Source organism: Pseudonaja textilis, chromosome 14 (genome assembly GCF_049901715.1).
Source record: "Pseudonaja textilis isolate UNSWEBS1 chromosome 14, rPseTex1.2, whole genome shotgun sequence".
NCBI lineage: Eukaryota > Metazoa > Chordata > Lepidosauria > Squamata > Elapidae > Pseudonaja > Pseudonaja textilis.
Window position 1 is genome coordinate 10,948,210 of NC_142003.1, and position 16,721 is coordinate 10,964,930.

A 16,721-nucleotide genomic window follows, 5' to 3' on the forward strand; every position below is an offset into this window, starting at 1 on the left:
TTGACTCTACCCACTGCCAGCAGTTCGATTCTGACCGGCTGAAGTTGACTCAGCCTTCCATCCTTCCAAGGTAAAATGAGGAGCCAGATTGTTGGGGGCAAGAGGCTGACTCTGTAAACTGCTTAGAGATGGCTGTAAAAGGACTGTAAAAGCACTGTGAAGTGGTATATAAGTCTAAGTGCTATTGCTAGTGCTAACCCTCTCCTTATCCCCTCCCTGCAGTTCCTCCCCCCTTATTGTATATGGCAGACTGACAGTAAGTGAGGCATGATGTAGCACGATGGCAGTCCTGACATTGTGGGAGGAAGTGTTCTGGGAGTTGAAGTCCATATATCTTATAGTTGACAGGGGGATTCTGGGAGTTGAACTCCGTATATCTTATCCTTGATGGGAATTCTGGGAGTTGAAGCCCACACATCTTAAAGTTGGCTGGGGAATTCTGGAAATTGCAGCCCACATATCTCATAGTTGGCTGGGAAATTCTGGGAACTGAAGTCCACACATCTTAAAGTTGGTTGGGGAGTTGGACAGATTTTCTTAATATACTCTACAAAGTAAAGTAGCATTCCTTGACTTTATGCAGAACTTTCTTGACTTGGTCTACATTGAAGAACTGGCATCTATCTTGAAAGCATCTCCAAAACCTTCACTGCCCATTTTTAAGGCTAAGCAGATCAAGATGAGACTATTGCATTTTTCTCTCTCTCTCTCTTCCTTTCCTTTCCTTTCCTTTCCTTTCCTTTCCTTTCCTTTCCTTTCCTTTCCTTTCCTTTCCTTTCCTTTCCTTTCCTTCCTTTTCCTTCCCTTCCCTTCCCTTCCCTTCCCTTGAATAACTGTTTCTTCTCTTCCACCAATTTCACAAGGCCAGAGATTAAATGATTTGCTTTAAAAAGGATGCATTCCTCTATCAGCTGTAAGATACTATCAGTATATCCAAGACCTGTAACTGAGGAATATTTTCATGTCACAGTCCAAACCTTTGTTTTTTGTTTTCCTTTTAGGTCTTGTCAATTAATGAGGAGGGACAAAGGAGATGTGAAGAAAACACCAACCTCTTGGGCCGCCCCATCTCGTTAGTATGCATCTCATTATGCAAATACAGATCAACATGAAGGATAAGTCCACACCTTGCTAGATTAAGGAGACGCCATCAGTGCAATAAGCTCATTAAACAAATTACTATTCTCATACGCTGTGTAGGGAGATTGGAAGACTATCCTGAGGAGCATTTATGAAAATTCCCAAAATTTTTACATAAGGAAGTTGGCCAGATCCTCTGCCTTGAGGACTAGTGAGTTGAGGAGGGCCAAGTTTACAGATTGTAAAAAACAAAACAAAACCAACCCCTGTCTTGTGTTTCTTCCCTTTCAGATCCTGGACCTGTTTAGTTGACCTTGAAGGGCTGAACATGCGCCATCTCTGGCGTCCTGGTGTAAAAACCCTCCTTAGGATTATTGAAGTGGTTGAGGACAACTATCCAGAGACTTTAGGGAGGTTGTTGATCGTGCGAGCGCCAAGGGTATTCCCTGTTCTCTGGACTTTGGTGAGCCAGCATAAAAGGGAAGACCACTATTTTCCCCTTGGGGTGGTCTTTCAAGGAGGTTTTTTAAAAAAACAGCACATTTAAGAACATTGTTTTTAACTGAAAGGGACATGTTACTGGATAGCTCCTTGGTCCAAATTTGATTCTAGAGCAGTTGCAATTTGTTTTAGTGATAGCAATAGGACTTGAAACTTATATACCGCTTCATAGTGCCTTACAGCACTCTCTAAGCGGTTTACAAAGTCAGCCTATTGCCTCCAACAATCTGGCTCCTCATTTGACCCACCTCGGAAAGATGGAAGGCTGAGTCAACTTTGAGCCGGTCAGGATCGAACTGCTGGAAGCTGGCAGAGTTAGTCTGCAATACTGCAATCTAACGACTGTCAACTACAGCTAATCATCAGTAGTACTTATATACCACTTCACAGTGCTTTACAGCCCTCTCTAAGTGGTTTACAGAGTCAGCATATTGCCCCCAACAATCTGGGTCCTCATTTTACAAGGATGGTAAGCTGAGTCAACCTCAAGCCGGTCAGGATCGAACTGCTGGCAGCCGGCAGACTTAGCCTGTAATACTGAATTCCAACCACTGGGCCACCACAGCTCTTTTGTGCATAATTTATCTTTTGATTATGGCTCCCTCTTTCTATTGTAAATTTAATTTTAAAGATTTGCACAATGAGGGAGGAAAGCGTTCTTTTTATGCCTTTTTTATTTTGTAAATGGGAAAAGTGGAAATACTGCAAAAATATTTCTTTGGAGTAAAAAAAAAAAAAGGTTTCTGTACTTTAAAGTTTAGGGTCCAAGTTACAATAGCAAAGGGTGAGTTTATTTTGGTTTCCCAGGAAAGTATTTTATTGAAAGGATTATGAACTTTGAATATTTGAGAGAACAGGTGATAAACAGCATCATTTTCTTCTGTCAATTTTAGGTGAGCCCCTTTATCAATGAAAACACCAGGCAGAAATTCCTCATTTATAGTGGCAACAACTATCAGGGTCCTGGAGGACTTGTTGATTATCTGGAAAAAGACGTGATTCCAGACTTCCTTGGAGGAGAATGTGTGGTATGGTTGGATAATGTCTATAGCATATAGAAATTCAATAACACTATATACCACTTCACACTTGTTTTACAGCCCTCTCTAAGTGGTTTACAGAGTCAGCCTATTTGCCCCCAACAATCTGGGGACTCGTTTTACCGACCTCAGAAGGACGGAAGGCTGAGTCAGCCTTGAGCAGGTCAGGATCAAACTGCTGGCAGTCAGTAGAGTTAATCTGCAATGCTACATTCTAACCATTGTGCACCATGGAAGGAAGGAAGAAGAAAAGAGCAACAGCAATAAGACTTATATACTGCTTTACAGTGCTTTACAGCCCTCTCTAAGCAGTTTACAGAGCCAGCCTCTTGTCCCCAACAATTTGGATCGTCATTATACTTACCTTGGAAGGATGCAAGTCTGCGTCAACCTTGAGCCTGGTGAGATTTGAACTACCAAACTACAGGCAGCCAGCAGTCAGCAGAAGTCGCCTGAAGTACTGCATTCTACAACTGTACCACCATGGCTCTTTGGTCCAAATTTTCTTTAGTTCTTTGAATGTTAACATTCTTACCAGTGGATGATAACATGAATACGTAACAATTCTAATATTTAGGAGATCCATTCCCCTATTGAGTAATGTCAGTTGAGAACTCGACTCTCAAATAACTGATTTTTGATTATTTGCTGTCAAGCCAGTGTCAATTCTCAGTGACCTCATAGATAGACATTTTACAGGATGCAAGGCAACATATCCACTTTCGAGGGCTGAAGCTGGCGGTGAAAAACAATTCTCAGCCTAGAGAGGATTGTTATGTAAACTGAGAACAGATGCCTGTGATTTTGAATGTCCATTGAGCATCCATTGACTCAAATGGGTTGGAGAAGAATATTCAGAAATTCAACTCCAATGCTAATGTATGTCTAAGGACTTTGATGTCTATGTTCTGAACTTGAGAGAATTGTGTATGTAGGATTTCTTGTTTGCTTGCAGTAAAGCATCTTCTGTTTCTGACTTGAATATGTAAAATTTTACTCTTTGCTAGAGAAGAGCTGAGTTCTTGGAGAATCAGTAATTTGTTACTATACATTGATCTTGGCAGTAGAATAAAGTAGAGTAGAATATAGAATAGAATTGAGCAGAATAGAGTGGAGCGGAACAGAACAGAACAGAATAGCTTTATTGTTACTTTGAATGTACACTAATCAACATATGTTAAAATGAAATTTCATTGCATACAGCTCTCAAAGGGTCACCACCTCCAACATACACTATATAAACATGATAAAATAAATACATACATACAAAATTAGGTATATACCCACATATATAATATGACAGAGAGAAACAACGCAGTCTAGTTCGGATGTATACATGTAGAGGGTGAAAAAAATGAATCTTGTGAGTTGGCCATTGAAGTGGTTGGCCATTGCCTCCTTGAGATGCTCTTGCATTCCTGCTAAACTTCCACGGTGGTACTAATCTGGATCTGGTCTTCCTTCGGTCTCTGTCCAAAAAGAGTCAGTCAGATCAAGAACAAATTGCTCCTTTTGAGTTTAGAGAGAATTCTGAGGAAGCTTTCATAGCCGTAGGGTAGTCCAAAGATCAGGCAAATACGAGGTCTTCCTATTTGGAATGTTGACATTTACCAAGGTATCTGATCTGACCATCCCATTGTCCTCCCTCCACAGTGTAATGTGCCTGAAGGTGGGCTTGTCCCCAAATCCTTGTATCAAACAGATGAAGAGTCCGAAACTGCGGATCATATTCGTCTCTGGACGGAAACCATCTATCACTCTGCAAATATTTTCAAAGGGGCTCCCCAGGAGGTAAGGCTGAAGAGCACCTTCTGTCCGATGGAAGGTACAGTCGATACATTCTGCTTTTCTAGGCCAGCCATGACTTGATTAAGATCCTGGAGAAAGAGGAAGAACTTTGTCCCCCCCCCATATATTCCGGTTGTCCTCTCCCTTCAACGGCTGTGAATCTGTCATGCGGGAAATATTTTTTTTCTCTCTTCTAATCTAGATCGTTGTGGAGATCCTAGAAGGCGAATCAGTGATCACTTGGGATTTTGACATCCTCAAAGGAGACGTGGTGTTCAGCCTTTTCCACTCCAAACGAGCCCCCGAGACTGTCCGGAAGGAATCTGCCATGCCAACTGCTTTGACATCTGGGGAAAACGTACCACTCATTGGCAAGGGTTGGATCCTGGGAGTGGATTACAGCCGCGTGGAGACGCCCTTGGTCTGCCGTGAAGGCGAGAGCATCCAGGTCAGATTGTCCTCCCTCTCCTCGCCCCCACCCCCCACAAAACCCAGTTCTGTGCCGCTGGGCCTGATCACGATGAGAAAGCAAGCTTTTGCTATAGGTGTGAGCCAATTCCATGGAATTTTTTTTCCCAAATGTTTTATTAAGTAAATTGTTAAAAACATTGGGCATGGTGTGGTCGTCCTGACAATTCTGTTTGTCATACATATTATGGCGTAAAGTACATGTTTTATATATATTTATACAACATTTTCTATTTCTAACCATCCGTTCTGCCAACCTTCCTATCTTTTGATTCTAGATCCTTCCTTTTTCCCCCATTAATAGAATTTATCCCATACTTTACAGTATTCTGTTTCGTCTTTGTCTTTCATCTCCAAAGTTAGTTTGTCCATCTCAGTGCAAGTCCAGATCTTTTTTAATTCTTCATCTTCATCGGGAATTCCTTTATCTTTCCGCTTTTGAGCAAAGGCTAACCTTGCAGCGGTGATGTATTATTAAGTAGATCACCTCGTTGTATTTTTCTGTTATGATTCTAAGAAAAATTCTGGTTTATATTCCACTTTTTGCCTATCATCTCCTCAAGCCACCTCTGAATTCTATACCACAATTCCGTGGAATTTTAACATGGGCGACAGATTCCTCAGACTCCATGATAGAGGGATGCATTTGATCAGTTGGTTACACTGATAGAAAGCTTTCCACGGCACTCGGTGCATCGAGAGGATCAGATCTCTACAATTTGTAATGTACCTAAGTGCGAAGACTGTTTTGCCACTCCTAATGGTACATGAATTAACTTATTAATTAAGAAATGGATTGCAGGGCAAGTTGAAAGAGTAAAACATACTGTAATCGTAAGCAATTAGAAGTATCATGTGAAAGGTATGACAGATACATTGACAGGTAGATAGCCAGGTAGGTAGGCAGGCAGATAATAGGTAGGTAAATAGATAGATAGATGACAGATAAATAGATAGATGATAGATAGATATAGATGAGAAATAGAAAATAGATAGATGGAGATAGATAGATAGATAGATAGATAGATAGATAGATAGATAGATAGATAGATGGATGACAGGTAAATAGATGATAGATAGATAGATATGATAGATATAGATGAGAAATAGATAGATAGATGATAGATATAGACAGATGATAGATGATGATGATAGATAGATAGATGACAGATAGATAGATAGATAGATAGATAGATAGATAGATATGATAGATAAATATAAATGAGAAATAGAAGATAGATAGGTAGGTAGGCAGGCAGACGGATGAGAGATGACAGATGATAGATGATAGCTAATAGCTAGATGATAGCTAGATGACAGCTAGCTAGCTGGTTAGAGACAGACAGATATAGATAGAACATTATTACGTGGTATGAAAAAAAAAACTAACTGTGAAAAAAACTGGACTCAAGTTTGTTTCCAAGTCCGTGTCTGAACCTAGCAAATAGATGCCAGATGTGCATGTTTCCAGGAAAAAAATGTATCTTGTTGTTCTAAGGTTGCTGTTATGCAGCCCCAGATAGGTATCCAAGGAGCTTCAGACCACAGATGGGTTTAGAGCTCCTGAAACCTCCCCCCAGAGGATGATCATGGCCTCCTTCGTACGCTAGCTGGAAAGGCTCATTTCAGTCCGAAACATTAGGGCAGAGGTCCCCAAACTTGACCACTTTAAGACTGGTGGACTTCAACTCCCAGAATTCTGGGAGTTGAAATCCACCAGTCTTAAAATGGCCAAGTTTGGGGACCCCTGCATTTAGGGGATCAACTCAGTGTCACCTGAGGGGATCTTTACACAATCAGAAATGTGCCTTTAGGAGTTGTCTTTATCTCTTCACAGAAAGAGGAAAGAGGAGTTTCGAAAGCTAACTGGCACAGACAAACAAACACCCGGTTTATCTTTCCCTGCGTGTGTTTCTCCTCCTGCCTCTCTGCTTGCAGGGTTCCCATGTGACTCGCTGGCCAGGTTTTTACATCCTCCAGTGGAAAATGCACAGCCCAATTCCCTGCACAGGGACCAGCCTCTCTCGGGTTGACGACGTCTTGGCTACGCTCCAGGTCTCTAATCACAAATGCAAGATCCTATATTATTACGAGGTGCTTGCATCCAAGGAGTTCAGGTAGGCAGGCAAAGAACTGGGGGCACCTGTTTATTTATTTACTAGCTCGATACCCGTGCTTCACTACGAAACTATGTGGTCGGGCTTCGTTTCTGGGGAGGAAAATAAAGTGTGTGTGGAGGGATTGTGCCTCTGCCTACCAGCATCTATCAGTATTCACCTGCCTAGCATCCTGTCAGTGTGTGAGAGAGTTGAGGGCTGTTTGGAAAATGAAAGAGTATTTGCTGTGTGAGCAAGGAGACAGTAAGGAGCCTGGACGTGGTTTAGCTCAACTGTTCTGCTCTAAAGCTGCTTGGTACTGTGAAACTGAAACTCCTCTGCTTGTGTTTTGCATTTGGAACAGATTTCTTTTCAGGTGGGAAGCGGGAGTAGAACTCCTTAGCATCAGAGCGTAATAATAATAATAATAATAATAATAATAATAATAATAATAATAATAATAATAATAATAATAATAATGATGATGTAGGAAATACTCTAAATACTCTGATGGTCATTTTGAAAAGTCCTTTCTTAGTGAGCTCCTAGAAGCCAAGAGGAACATACGAGCCAAATTGCAAGTCTGTAGGCTTTACACTTCTGGAGATTTTGTGATGATGCATGACTGGTATTTCGCTTTTAGCCACTTAGCCACTGAGCCACCACACCCCTCAAAATATATTTTGAGGGGTGTGGTGGCTCAGTGGCTAAGACACTGAGCTTGTAGATCAGAAAGGTCGGCCATTCAGCAGTTCAAATCCCTAGTGCCACGTGACAGAGTGAGCTCCTGCTACTTGTCCCAGCTTTTGCCAACCTAGCAGTTCAAAAGCATGTAAAAAAATGCAAGTAGAAAAACAGGGATCTCTTTGGTGGGAAGGGAACAGCATTCCGTGTGCCTTCGGCGTTTAGTCCCGCCGGCCACCTGACCACGGAGACGTCTTTGGACAGCGCTGGCTCTTCGGCTTTGTAACGGAGATGAGCACCGCCCCCTAGAGCTGGAAATGAGTAGCACGCATGTGCGAGGGGAACTTTTACCTTATTTATTTATTTGTTATTTTTACAAATACAGCTAGTCCTCGACATATGACCACAAGGGAGCTCCACATTTCTGTTGTTAACTGAGACATTTCTTAAGTTTTGTCCCATTGTATCACCTTTCTTGCTCCGGTTAAGTGTTAAGTGAATCACTGCAGCTGGTAAAGTCAGTAACATGGTTATTAAGCATCCCTTGGTGATTGGTCCACAGTCACCCAGCAACAGCTTTCATACCTAAGGCAGGACTAAAACTCCCGATCTCCTGGTGATTCGCCCAAAGTCACCCAGCTTTCTAGCCTGGTACTTTAACCACTAGACCAAACTGCTTTAACCACTAGATGCAATCTGTGGATGCATCAATTGGCTGGAAACTTTTTTTTTGCTTTGATGCGCCTTCCTGGCTATTAAGTCACTGGCCTGTGATTATTATTTGTTGGAAAAAGAAAATTGAACCAACCCTTCTTTGTGTAATATTTACTACTTTTAATCTCATTTATCCTTGCATTAAGGATAGTGGAAGCCCCCAAAACAGGATGCACAGAATCAGAGCTGTCCCTTAAAATATTTTCTTTCTGAGTATCAGCGCTGTGATTCTAGGCACTTTTCCTTAATAGCTGTAGATGCGGAGGATTTTAAAGACAGAGTTTAGGCTTTCATCTTTCCTTGCTTGATCATATTTTTTTTTCTGCAATGCCTCACCTCTGGTTTTTTTTTTCTTTTTCTTTCATCTGATCGGAGGCCAGGTTTCCCAGCAAGTAAAGTCAGAAAAGGAAAGAGAGAGAAAACTCAAAAGTGCAAGTAAAAGAAAATCAGGAAAGAAAGAAAGACACACCAAGAAGTGTCTGTGGAGATTCTCAGTCATCCAGCTCATGGTTGTCCCAAAGGTGCTTTTTTGTCAAGAGGCAACTGGGCTTTCTTTGTTTTTCTTTGAAGATGTTTTGCTTCTCATCCAAGAAGCTTCTTCAGTTCTTATTGGATGGTGGATGATAGAAGGATTTATACTCCTTGCAGAGAGCTGATCATTTGCATTATTCAGGTGAACCTGTTCTGACCCGAACCCTTGTCCAATAAAACAAACACGAACCAAAGGGAACAGAAACTTTTTAATGATTCTTACAAATCCCTGGTTAAAAGGCTGCTGCAGACTAATTAACTGTGATAAGCACAAGCCAAAACTGTGCAAGTCTGCCAAGAATAATGGATAAGAAATATTTCACAACACAAGAGTCTTCAAATACCAACTCATGATACTGTAATGTCCCTGAGGCTGAGTTTCAAAACATCTTTGCTTCCTGCAAAGAACGTTCGCTTCACAGATGGCTTTTACCTTCTTGAAGGAAGGGCCATTACCTTGCAGCCTTATTCCTGAGTTGCCCATGCTATTGCAGCTGCTCTTTCCTGCGAGCAATCCTATGCGAACGTGCACTTGGCACAGGCTCCTCAGGAACCTCCTCATCGCTGCTGCCAGCCCCCACAATCTCTGAAGGCAGCAGTCCACTCCCTAATGGTCCTGGCCCCTCATCTGAGTCCTCGCTCTCCTCAGCCATTAGCACCGGCTAACCACAACAGAACCTGAGGACACAGACAAACCTCCAAGTGGCCTCAAGAACCCTCTAAAAGGATGCAAATGACCAGCTGGTGTGCAAGGAGTATAAATCCTTTCATTCTCCAGCATCCAGGCAGAGCTGAAGAAGCTTCAAAACGCCTTCAAAGAAAAACCAGAAAGTCCAGTTGCCTCTTGACAAAAAAGCACCTTTGGGGCAAACCAAGTAGTAGTTTCATCTCATTAAGGGATTCATTAACCGAGCGCTTCCTTTCTCCCTTCCCCTCCAGGGGCTCCATGACGAGTCTGGAGTCATGCACGAGTGGGTTTTCGCAACTCAGTGGAGCCACCACCTCCTCCGCTCGATCGCAAAGCAGTTCCTTGGTCTCCAGATAGCATCGCCTGGGAAGACATGGAGCCCTGGATGGCTGGACCAAGATGTTTTCTTTGAGGCTGCGGCCCCGCGGAGGCTCAAGGCAGCCTGCAGGGATGATCATGGAAGAGACCCCAGGGATGTTTTTATCAACCAGCTTGAAATCAATCCTTCCTCCTCCCTCTTCTTTCCGCCCTCCATCCTCCCTCCCTCCCTCACTTTTGCCTCCTTCCTTCCATCCTTCCTTCCTTGCTCTCTTTCCTCCCCCCTTTCTTCCTCCCTCCCTCCCTCGCTTTTTACCTCCTTCCTTCCTTTCCTTCCTCCCTCCCTCCCTCTTTCCTCTCTCCTCTCCTTTCTCTCTCTCTCCCTTCTTCCTCCCTCCCTCACTTTTTCCTTCCTCCCTTCTTCTCTTTCCTCCCTCCTTTTCTTCCTCCCTCCCTCTCTCGCTTTTACCTCCTTCCTTCCTCCCTCTTTCCTCTCTTCTCTGTCCTTTCTCTCTCTCTCCCTTCTTCCTCCCTCTCTTCCTCCCTTGCCTTTTCCTCCCTCCCTCACTTTTTACCTCCTCCCTTCCTTCTTTCCTTTCTTCCTCCCTCCCTCTTTCCTCTCTCCTTTCTCTCTCCCTTCTTCCTCCCTCCCTCACTTTTTCCTTCCTTCCTCCCTTCCTCTCTTCCCTTTCTTCCTCCCTCCTTCTCTTGCTTTTTACCTCCTTCCTTCCTTCCTCCCTTTCCTCTCTTCTCTCTCCTTTCTCTCTCTCTCTCTCTCCCTTCTTCCTCCCTCCCTCACTTTTTTCTTCCTTCCTCCCTCCCTCCCTTGAAAACACTAAAACAGCTTCTAAATCTTGAAGACTGCCCCTCTCCAGCTGTACATTAGCCAACCCGTTGTTTAGAATGCCGACAGTACTAAATTTTTTGGCATGGATTTTACAACATTCATAGGGTTAAAGGGCTCTTCCCACTCAGCAGCGTTCGGTCCTAAATGTAGATCTAGCTGAGGTTTGCCTTACCTATTTAGGGCTTTTTAGAGCCAAAAGCCAACAACACAAAAACCCTCCAGGCCCCTTGGTTAGCTTGGTTGTGCATCGGCAATGCCATTGGTGTTCCAGCAAGATACGAAACAACATCCCTGGACAGCAGAATTGAGCTGCAAACTGCTGATGTGTACATACACACCATTGAAAAAATGGGCTGCTGGGTAGATTCACATTTCTGGATAACTTCAGGAAGGAAATTTAACTCAGAGACTTAATAGACCTACCTATAACTGTCTAATGCAGGGATGTCCAATCTTGGCAACTTTTAAGATTGGCTGGCTGGGGAATTCTGGGAGTTGAAGTCCACAAGTCTCCAAGCTGCCAAGATTGGACACCCCTGGACTAATGTGTTGGAACTGAGAAATACCCATTCGTTTCCCTACTACCCGTGCCCTGAAGCAGCTCTAACTTGAAACGAGCACCAGATTTTCCTCTTCCCTTTTTATTTCCTCAGGTCTGCGAGCAATAATTGAAGCTGATCTCTGCCCGATGGGTTTGCTCAGGGTTGAAAACGTGTTTCTTTCTCTCTCTCTCTCTCTCTCTCTTTCTATGTATATATATATAAAGGGCTAAGCAAAGCAATATTTCATTTCTTACAAGGCACAAAGAAACTCTTTCACAGTGTTAAGGAAGCAACTGTTTTAGGAAGCCAGAGCTAACACAAGTTAGGGTAGGCACTTTAAGAACGCGTGGGGGTGTGCGAGTGCGTGCGTGCATGCATTTTCTGAGTGTGTATGTATATACATATATTGATAGATGCAGTATATGCAGATAGATGTATGGACCTTTAAAAATCCCTAAGTCCCATTTACGGGAACAAGAATTAAGGCTTCGATTAATTATTTGTATCATTTTATAGGTACTGCTTGGTTATTTATTCGGGGATATGCCTCCTTGTTTTTAAGTATTGGCCTTTTCTTTCTTTTTTTAAGCCAAAAAAGGATGGAATGGGGTTCTGGTAACTTCAGCTTTATACTTTGGGAGGTGGGGGGTGGGGGGATTTGCGTAGTTTCTAATTAGATATTTTTAGATTCCTGCCTGCATTACGTAGAAGAAATTGGGCAGCTTTCTAATATCTTGAATCTATAGAGTGATTTTTAAAAAAAACTGCAATCAGGAGTCCGTTGCCTTTGAGGAACCGTTTTGATGAAGAAACTCTACAGTGGGAGGGTGGGGGGAAACTTTGATTTTTGTAAGTATTAGTTTTCCTCAAACGGAGGCCATTCAAAGATGTGATTTATGTGGAAAGAAAACGCCTGAAATGACTGTGCAAAAGAGATGAGCAGGAATCTAAGGGAGGGGTGAGAAACTTTTAATTTCATTGCATGAAGGAACGGGTGGGGTTTCTCTGCAAAACTTATCCTTCCGTTTTCCTGCAAGGACAGGATGAACAGGGAGGCAATCGGGATTCAACAGGCTGCTATTCGTGTTCAGAAGCTGGTTTGGAGGGAGAGTACAGGTAGTCTTCGAATTAGTGACCAAAGGGACAACGGCAGTGGAAAAAGCGGTTTGTGGGCATTTTTTCACACTTAAAAAGAGCAGTTTATGGGCATTTTTTCACACCTTTCTAGCATCTCCAGAATCGCGTGATCAACATTCAGTCGCTTGGCAACTGGTTCATACTTGACTGGTTGTGGTGTCCCAAGGTCACATGATCCTCTTTTTGCGACCTTCTGGGAAGCACAGTCAACAGGGAAGCTGGATTTGCTTAAGAACCGGGTGACTTATCTCATCAACGGCAGCGTTTCACTTAACAACGGAAGCAAGAATGGTCATCTGATGGGGCATTGCTCACTTAACAACACTCTCACTTAACAACTGAAATGTTGGGCTTGATGGTGGTCGTATGTTGGGGACTGCCTGTATACAATCAACTAGGGACTGTCTATCCGTTGCCGCTGTTACCTCCGGAAAGAGAATCAAAGAAGAAATTTCATGGCCTAACCTGGTCTTGAAAAACAGACATAAATCTAGACTGCTTCACTGGAGGTTGTACAGAATTGCACACAACATGTTCCTGTTGATATTATTATTATTGTTATCATTGTTATTATGGTTGATCACAGAGTCATCCATATTTAGACTGAGTGTGGCATTTTTTTCTGTACCTATCGAGTCTTTCCCAAGGATTTGGAGTAGGCAGAGGGTTTGTTGATAGTGTTAAAAATGTGACCACAGTATGTTACTCTTATTATTATTATTATTATTTGTTCGAGGCAACAGGAGGGAGGCGGGTGAATTTCGAGCAGAAACTGGAAAGTCAATAAAATAACTTCTAATTCTCTGTGCTTTTTTCTTTTCTTCCTTCCTTCCATTGTGCAAAGCTCACACTCCTTAAGGAAAAGCTCTTTTACTGTAAAAAGCAGGATGAATAGCTCTTGAACAACAGTGCAAAATGGAATATTGTGATTCCTCCTGCAATATAAAACACGGCGCTCTTTAGCGTTCAGTTTATGTGTGTTTGAAAAAAGTGACATGGCTTTTTCACAGTTATGACCTTTGCAACAGCTCCATGATCAGGTGTTTAAAATTCAGATCCTTGGCAAATGACACATACTTATGACCGTTGCTCTGTCCCTTTTGCAACCTTCTGACAAAGTCAATGGGGAAGCCAGATTCGCTTAACAACCGGGTGACTAACTTATTATCTGCAGTGTTTTGCTTAACAACGGAGGCAAGGAAGGTCTTCAAATGGGGCAAAACTCACTTAACAACTGTCTCCACCTAACACCAGATATTGGGCTCCATTGTGGTCATAAGTTGAGGACTGCCTACATTTGACCAGACTGGTGATATCTTTTGCTATCTTGCTAATTTCAGCCTTAAGTATTCAGTACATTTAAGGGTAATTTCTAATCTTTTGCCCTGAAATTGGCAGAAAGGTGGGAGAGACTAATATCAGAAGACTTAATGGTGGGAGGGGAGAATTTAATTTCCTCCCCACTATAACAACTCAACCAGTGGAGGAATTCAATTTTTTTTTACTACCGGTTCTGTAGATGTGGCTTAGTGTGTGTGGGGCAGGGGAACGTTACTGCAAACTCCCCATTCCCTCTCCCAACCTGCTTTCCAGCTCTGTTCTCCTGTGCAGGGCAACCAAAGAAGACCCAGCTGATCAGCTGGGACTCGGGAAGTAAAGAATAGATGGGGTTGGCGGGGCCAGTCAGAGGTGGGATTTGCCGGTTCTCCGAACTACTCAAAATTTCCGCTAGAACCTGCTGAATACCACCTCTGACCCTACACCTTTAGTTTAAATAATTCACATGAAAACTTTTGATGAACAATAAGTATAAAAAGAGCTTGACATTAAAAGCTGGGTTGCCCATCCCTGATTTGCAAAGCCACTGCCTAGATATTTTGATATTTATATTTAATTTTTTTAAAAAATAGACTGCTTTCCCCTTCTACTTCCTTAAACAGATACTTATAAGGGTGCAATGAAAATAACAGGAAAAGTCAACAAGAGCAAAGTTAAACTAATAAAGCAATGTTTCTCAACGGTGACAACTTACAGGATGTATCGATTCCAATTCCCAGAATCCTCCAGCTAGCTGAATTGGGGAATTTTGAGAACTGAATCCAGCCCGCATATGAAAAGTTGCCAAGTTTGAGAACCACTGCATGAAAGCATTATATTAAGACGTTAAACATTAACATGCAAGTTTTTAAACTCCTTCCTAAACTGTAAGTGCCCGAACTCTCATTTATCCAGTTTTGGTCACCAACACTATAAAAAAGATGTTGAGACTCTAGAAAGAGTGCAGAGAAGAGCAACCAGGATGATTAGGGGACTGGAGGCTAAAACATACGATGAATGGTTGTAGGAACTGGGCTTGGCTAGTCTAGTGAAGAGAAGGACCAGGGGAGACAGTATAGCAGTCTTCCAATATTTTAGGGGCTGCCACAGAGAGCAGGAAGGGGTCAAGCTATTTTCCAAGGCACCCAAAGGCCAAACAAGGAATAATGAGTGGAAGCTGATCAAGGAGAGATTCAACCTGGAAATAAAGGAGGAATTTTCTGATAGTGAGGACCATAAACCAATGTAACAGAAGTAGCCTTTGGACATTGTGGGAGCTTCATCACTGGAGGCTTTCAAGAAGAGACAGGACTGCCCTCTGTCAGAAATGGTGTAGGGTCTCCTGTTTGGGTGGCGGGTGGTGGTGGTGTGTTGGACTAGAAAATCAGGGATCTCCAACCTTAGCAATTTTAAGACTTGTGGACTTCAACTCCCAGAATTCCGGGAAGTTGAAGAATTCTGGAAATTGAAGTCCACAAGTCTTAAAGTTGCCAAGGTTGGAGACCTCTGAACTCGATGACCTACAAGGTCCCTTCCAACTCTGTTAATCTGTAATATTTCTTGATTCCTTCCTTCCCGTTTGGAGGTCTAAGAGAAAAATACATGTGAGATTTGAAATGACAGTTTGCATTCTTGTTTGGCAATATTTTACAGGCATAGAAATGTACAGTAAGCAACTTAATGGTGTAGGGTCTCCTGCTTATGTGTGTGTGTGGGAGGGTTGGACTAGATGACCTACAAGGTTCCTTCCAAGTTCCAACTCTGTTAATCTGTATTTGTATCTATTCTTCAAAGATACCTTTAAAATCCTATGAAACCTCTATGAGGTTGAATGTTTTAAATAGAAATAGACACCTATATTTATGTAGTTGGGCTTGCCACTTCTGTTACAAACCGTTTATATGCTTATGTCACATTTAAAAGAAAAAAAAAGGAATGCACGATTTAGATAAACCGACTTTTGGTTTTGCGGCGAAAACGCAGGAAAAGAAAAGAAAGAAAGAAAGAAAGAAAGGAAAAAAAGCGAGCAGAGCCGCTGCAAACAAAGTACGTTCCCATAGAGATAGGAACGTTAGAGAGCCGCTCCCTCTTCTCCAAGAGCGCGATTGTCTATTTAATCCCGGAAACCGGAAGTGGAGGCTTCTCGCGTCCCGCTCTAGACTCAGTCTCTATGGTCCGGAGCGGCCTCTCTAGCCCTGGGCGAGTACGCCCTCCCTCCTTTCGTTGAGGCGACTCTATGGTCGTGGGCAGCTAACGCGGGCCGTTCGAGGGCAGCGGCGGGAAGCCGAGCCGAGCCGAGCCGAGCCGGGCAGCCATGGCCAAAGGTGAGCCCTGGGTGCGGGCCCTTGAGAGCAAGAAGGGCGCCGTGTATAATATTTGCAGTTGTTTCCCCCCTCCTCAAGAAAGGGTTTCTTCTTCTTTCTTCTTCTTCTTCTTCTTTTTTTGCATTTAAATAAACACGACAGGCAGAAGTTCGTCAGGTGCGGCTCTCTCTTCCACCTCCGACAAACATCCGCAGGCTGGCATGCTCTCCCGTCGGTAAGCGGGTGATTAGAAAGCCCCGGAGTCGGTGGGCCAGGGGCAGGCAGAAGTCCATCAGGTCGAGCCTTCTTGCCTCCTTCTGCATGGGCTTCCCTGGTGTGTGTTTGCGGGTTTAGACCGTAAAGTCCTGTTGGGTCACTGTGGTTCAGGTCTGGGGAAGGAGGACCAGGCAGGGGAGGGACAGGCAGAAGTTCGCTAGGGGCAGCCTTGCCCCAGCGCTTCACAGCTTGATCGCTACATCTGTTTGCTTAGATGGATAGGGAGCAAACATCCAAAAACGTGGGGTAATATATATTATATTTACATTATATTGTATTGTGTTATATGTTATGTGTATGTTATATCCCATATGTTGTGTATTGTATCGTGTACATATAGAAGATAAACATGTACACAATACAATATAATACAATACAATACACAACAACC

The 16,721-nt window shown here is 43.0% G+C and overlaps 2 protein-coding genes across 5 annotated transcripts in view; both read left to right on the forward strand.

Moving 5' to 3' along the window:
• SEC14L5 (SEC14 like lipid binding 5) overlaps positions 1 to 13,238 on the forward strand; it is a 63,093-nt gene extending 49,855 nt beyond the window's left edge. The window contains exons 11-17 of the mRNA XM_026704134.2: positions 1,002 to 1,072; positions 1,372 to 1,543; positions 2,475 to 2,609; positions 4,275 to 4,412; positions 4,612 to 4,857; positions 6,816 to 6,994; positions 9,842 to 13,238. Of these exons, the coding sequence (XP_026559919.2) occupies positions 1,002 to 1,072; positions 1,372 to 1,543; positions 2,475 to 2,609; positions 4,275 to 4,412; positions 4,612 to 4,857; positions 6,816 to 6,994; positions 9,842 to 9,947 (1,047 nt within the window). The 3' untranslated portion in view covers positions 9,948 to 13,238. The remainder of the gene's footprint in view (positions 1 to 1,001; positions 1,073 to 1,371; positions 1,544 to 2,474; positions 2,610 to 4,274; positions 4,413 to 4,611; positions 4,858 to 6,815; positions 6,995 to 9,841) is intronic.
• A 2,738-nt stretch (positions 13,239 to 15,976) lies between these two features.
• Positions 15,977 to 16,721, forward strand: part of WDR90 (WD repeat domain 90) — a 57,296-nt gene continuing 56,551 nt past the window's right edge. For 3 of the 4 annotated variants that reach the window (XM_087912511.1, XM_087912512.1, XM_087912513.1), the window contains exon 1: positions 15,991 to 16,075. In XM_087912511.1, coding sequence (XP_087768637.1) covers positions 16,066 to 16,075 — 10 coding nt within the window. In that variant the 5' untranslated portion in view covers positions 15,991 to 16,065. Of the gene's footprint in view, positions 16,076 to 16,721 lie in introns of all 4 variants that reach the window. The other variant, XM_087912514.1, reaches the window with a different exon arrangement.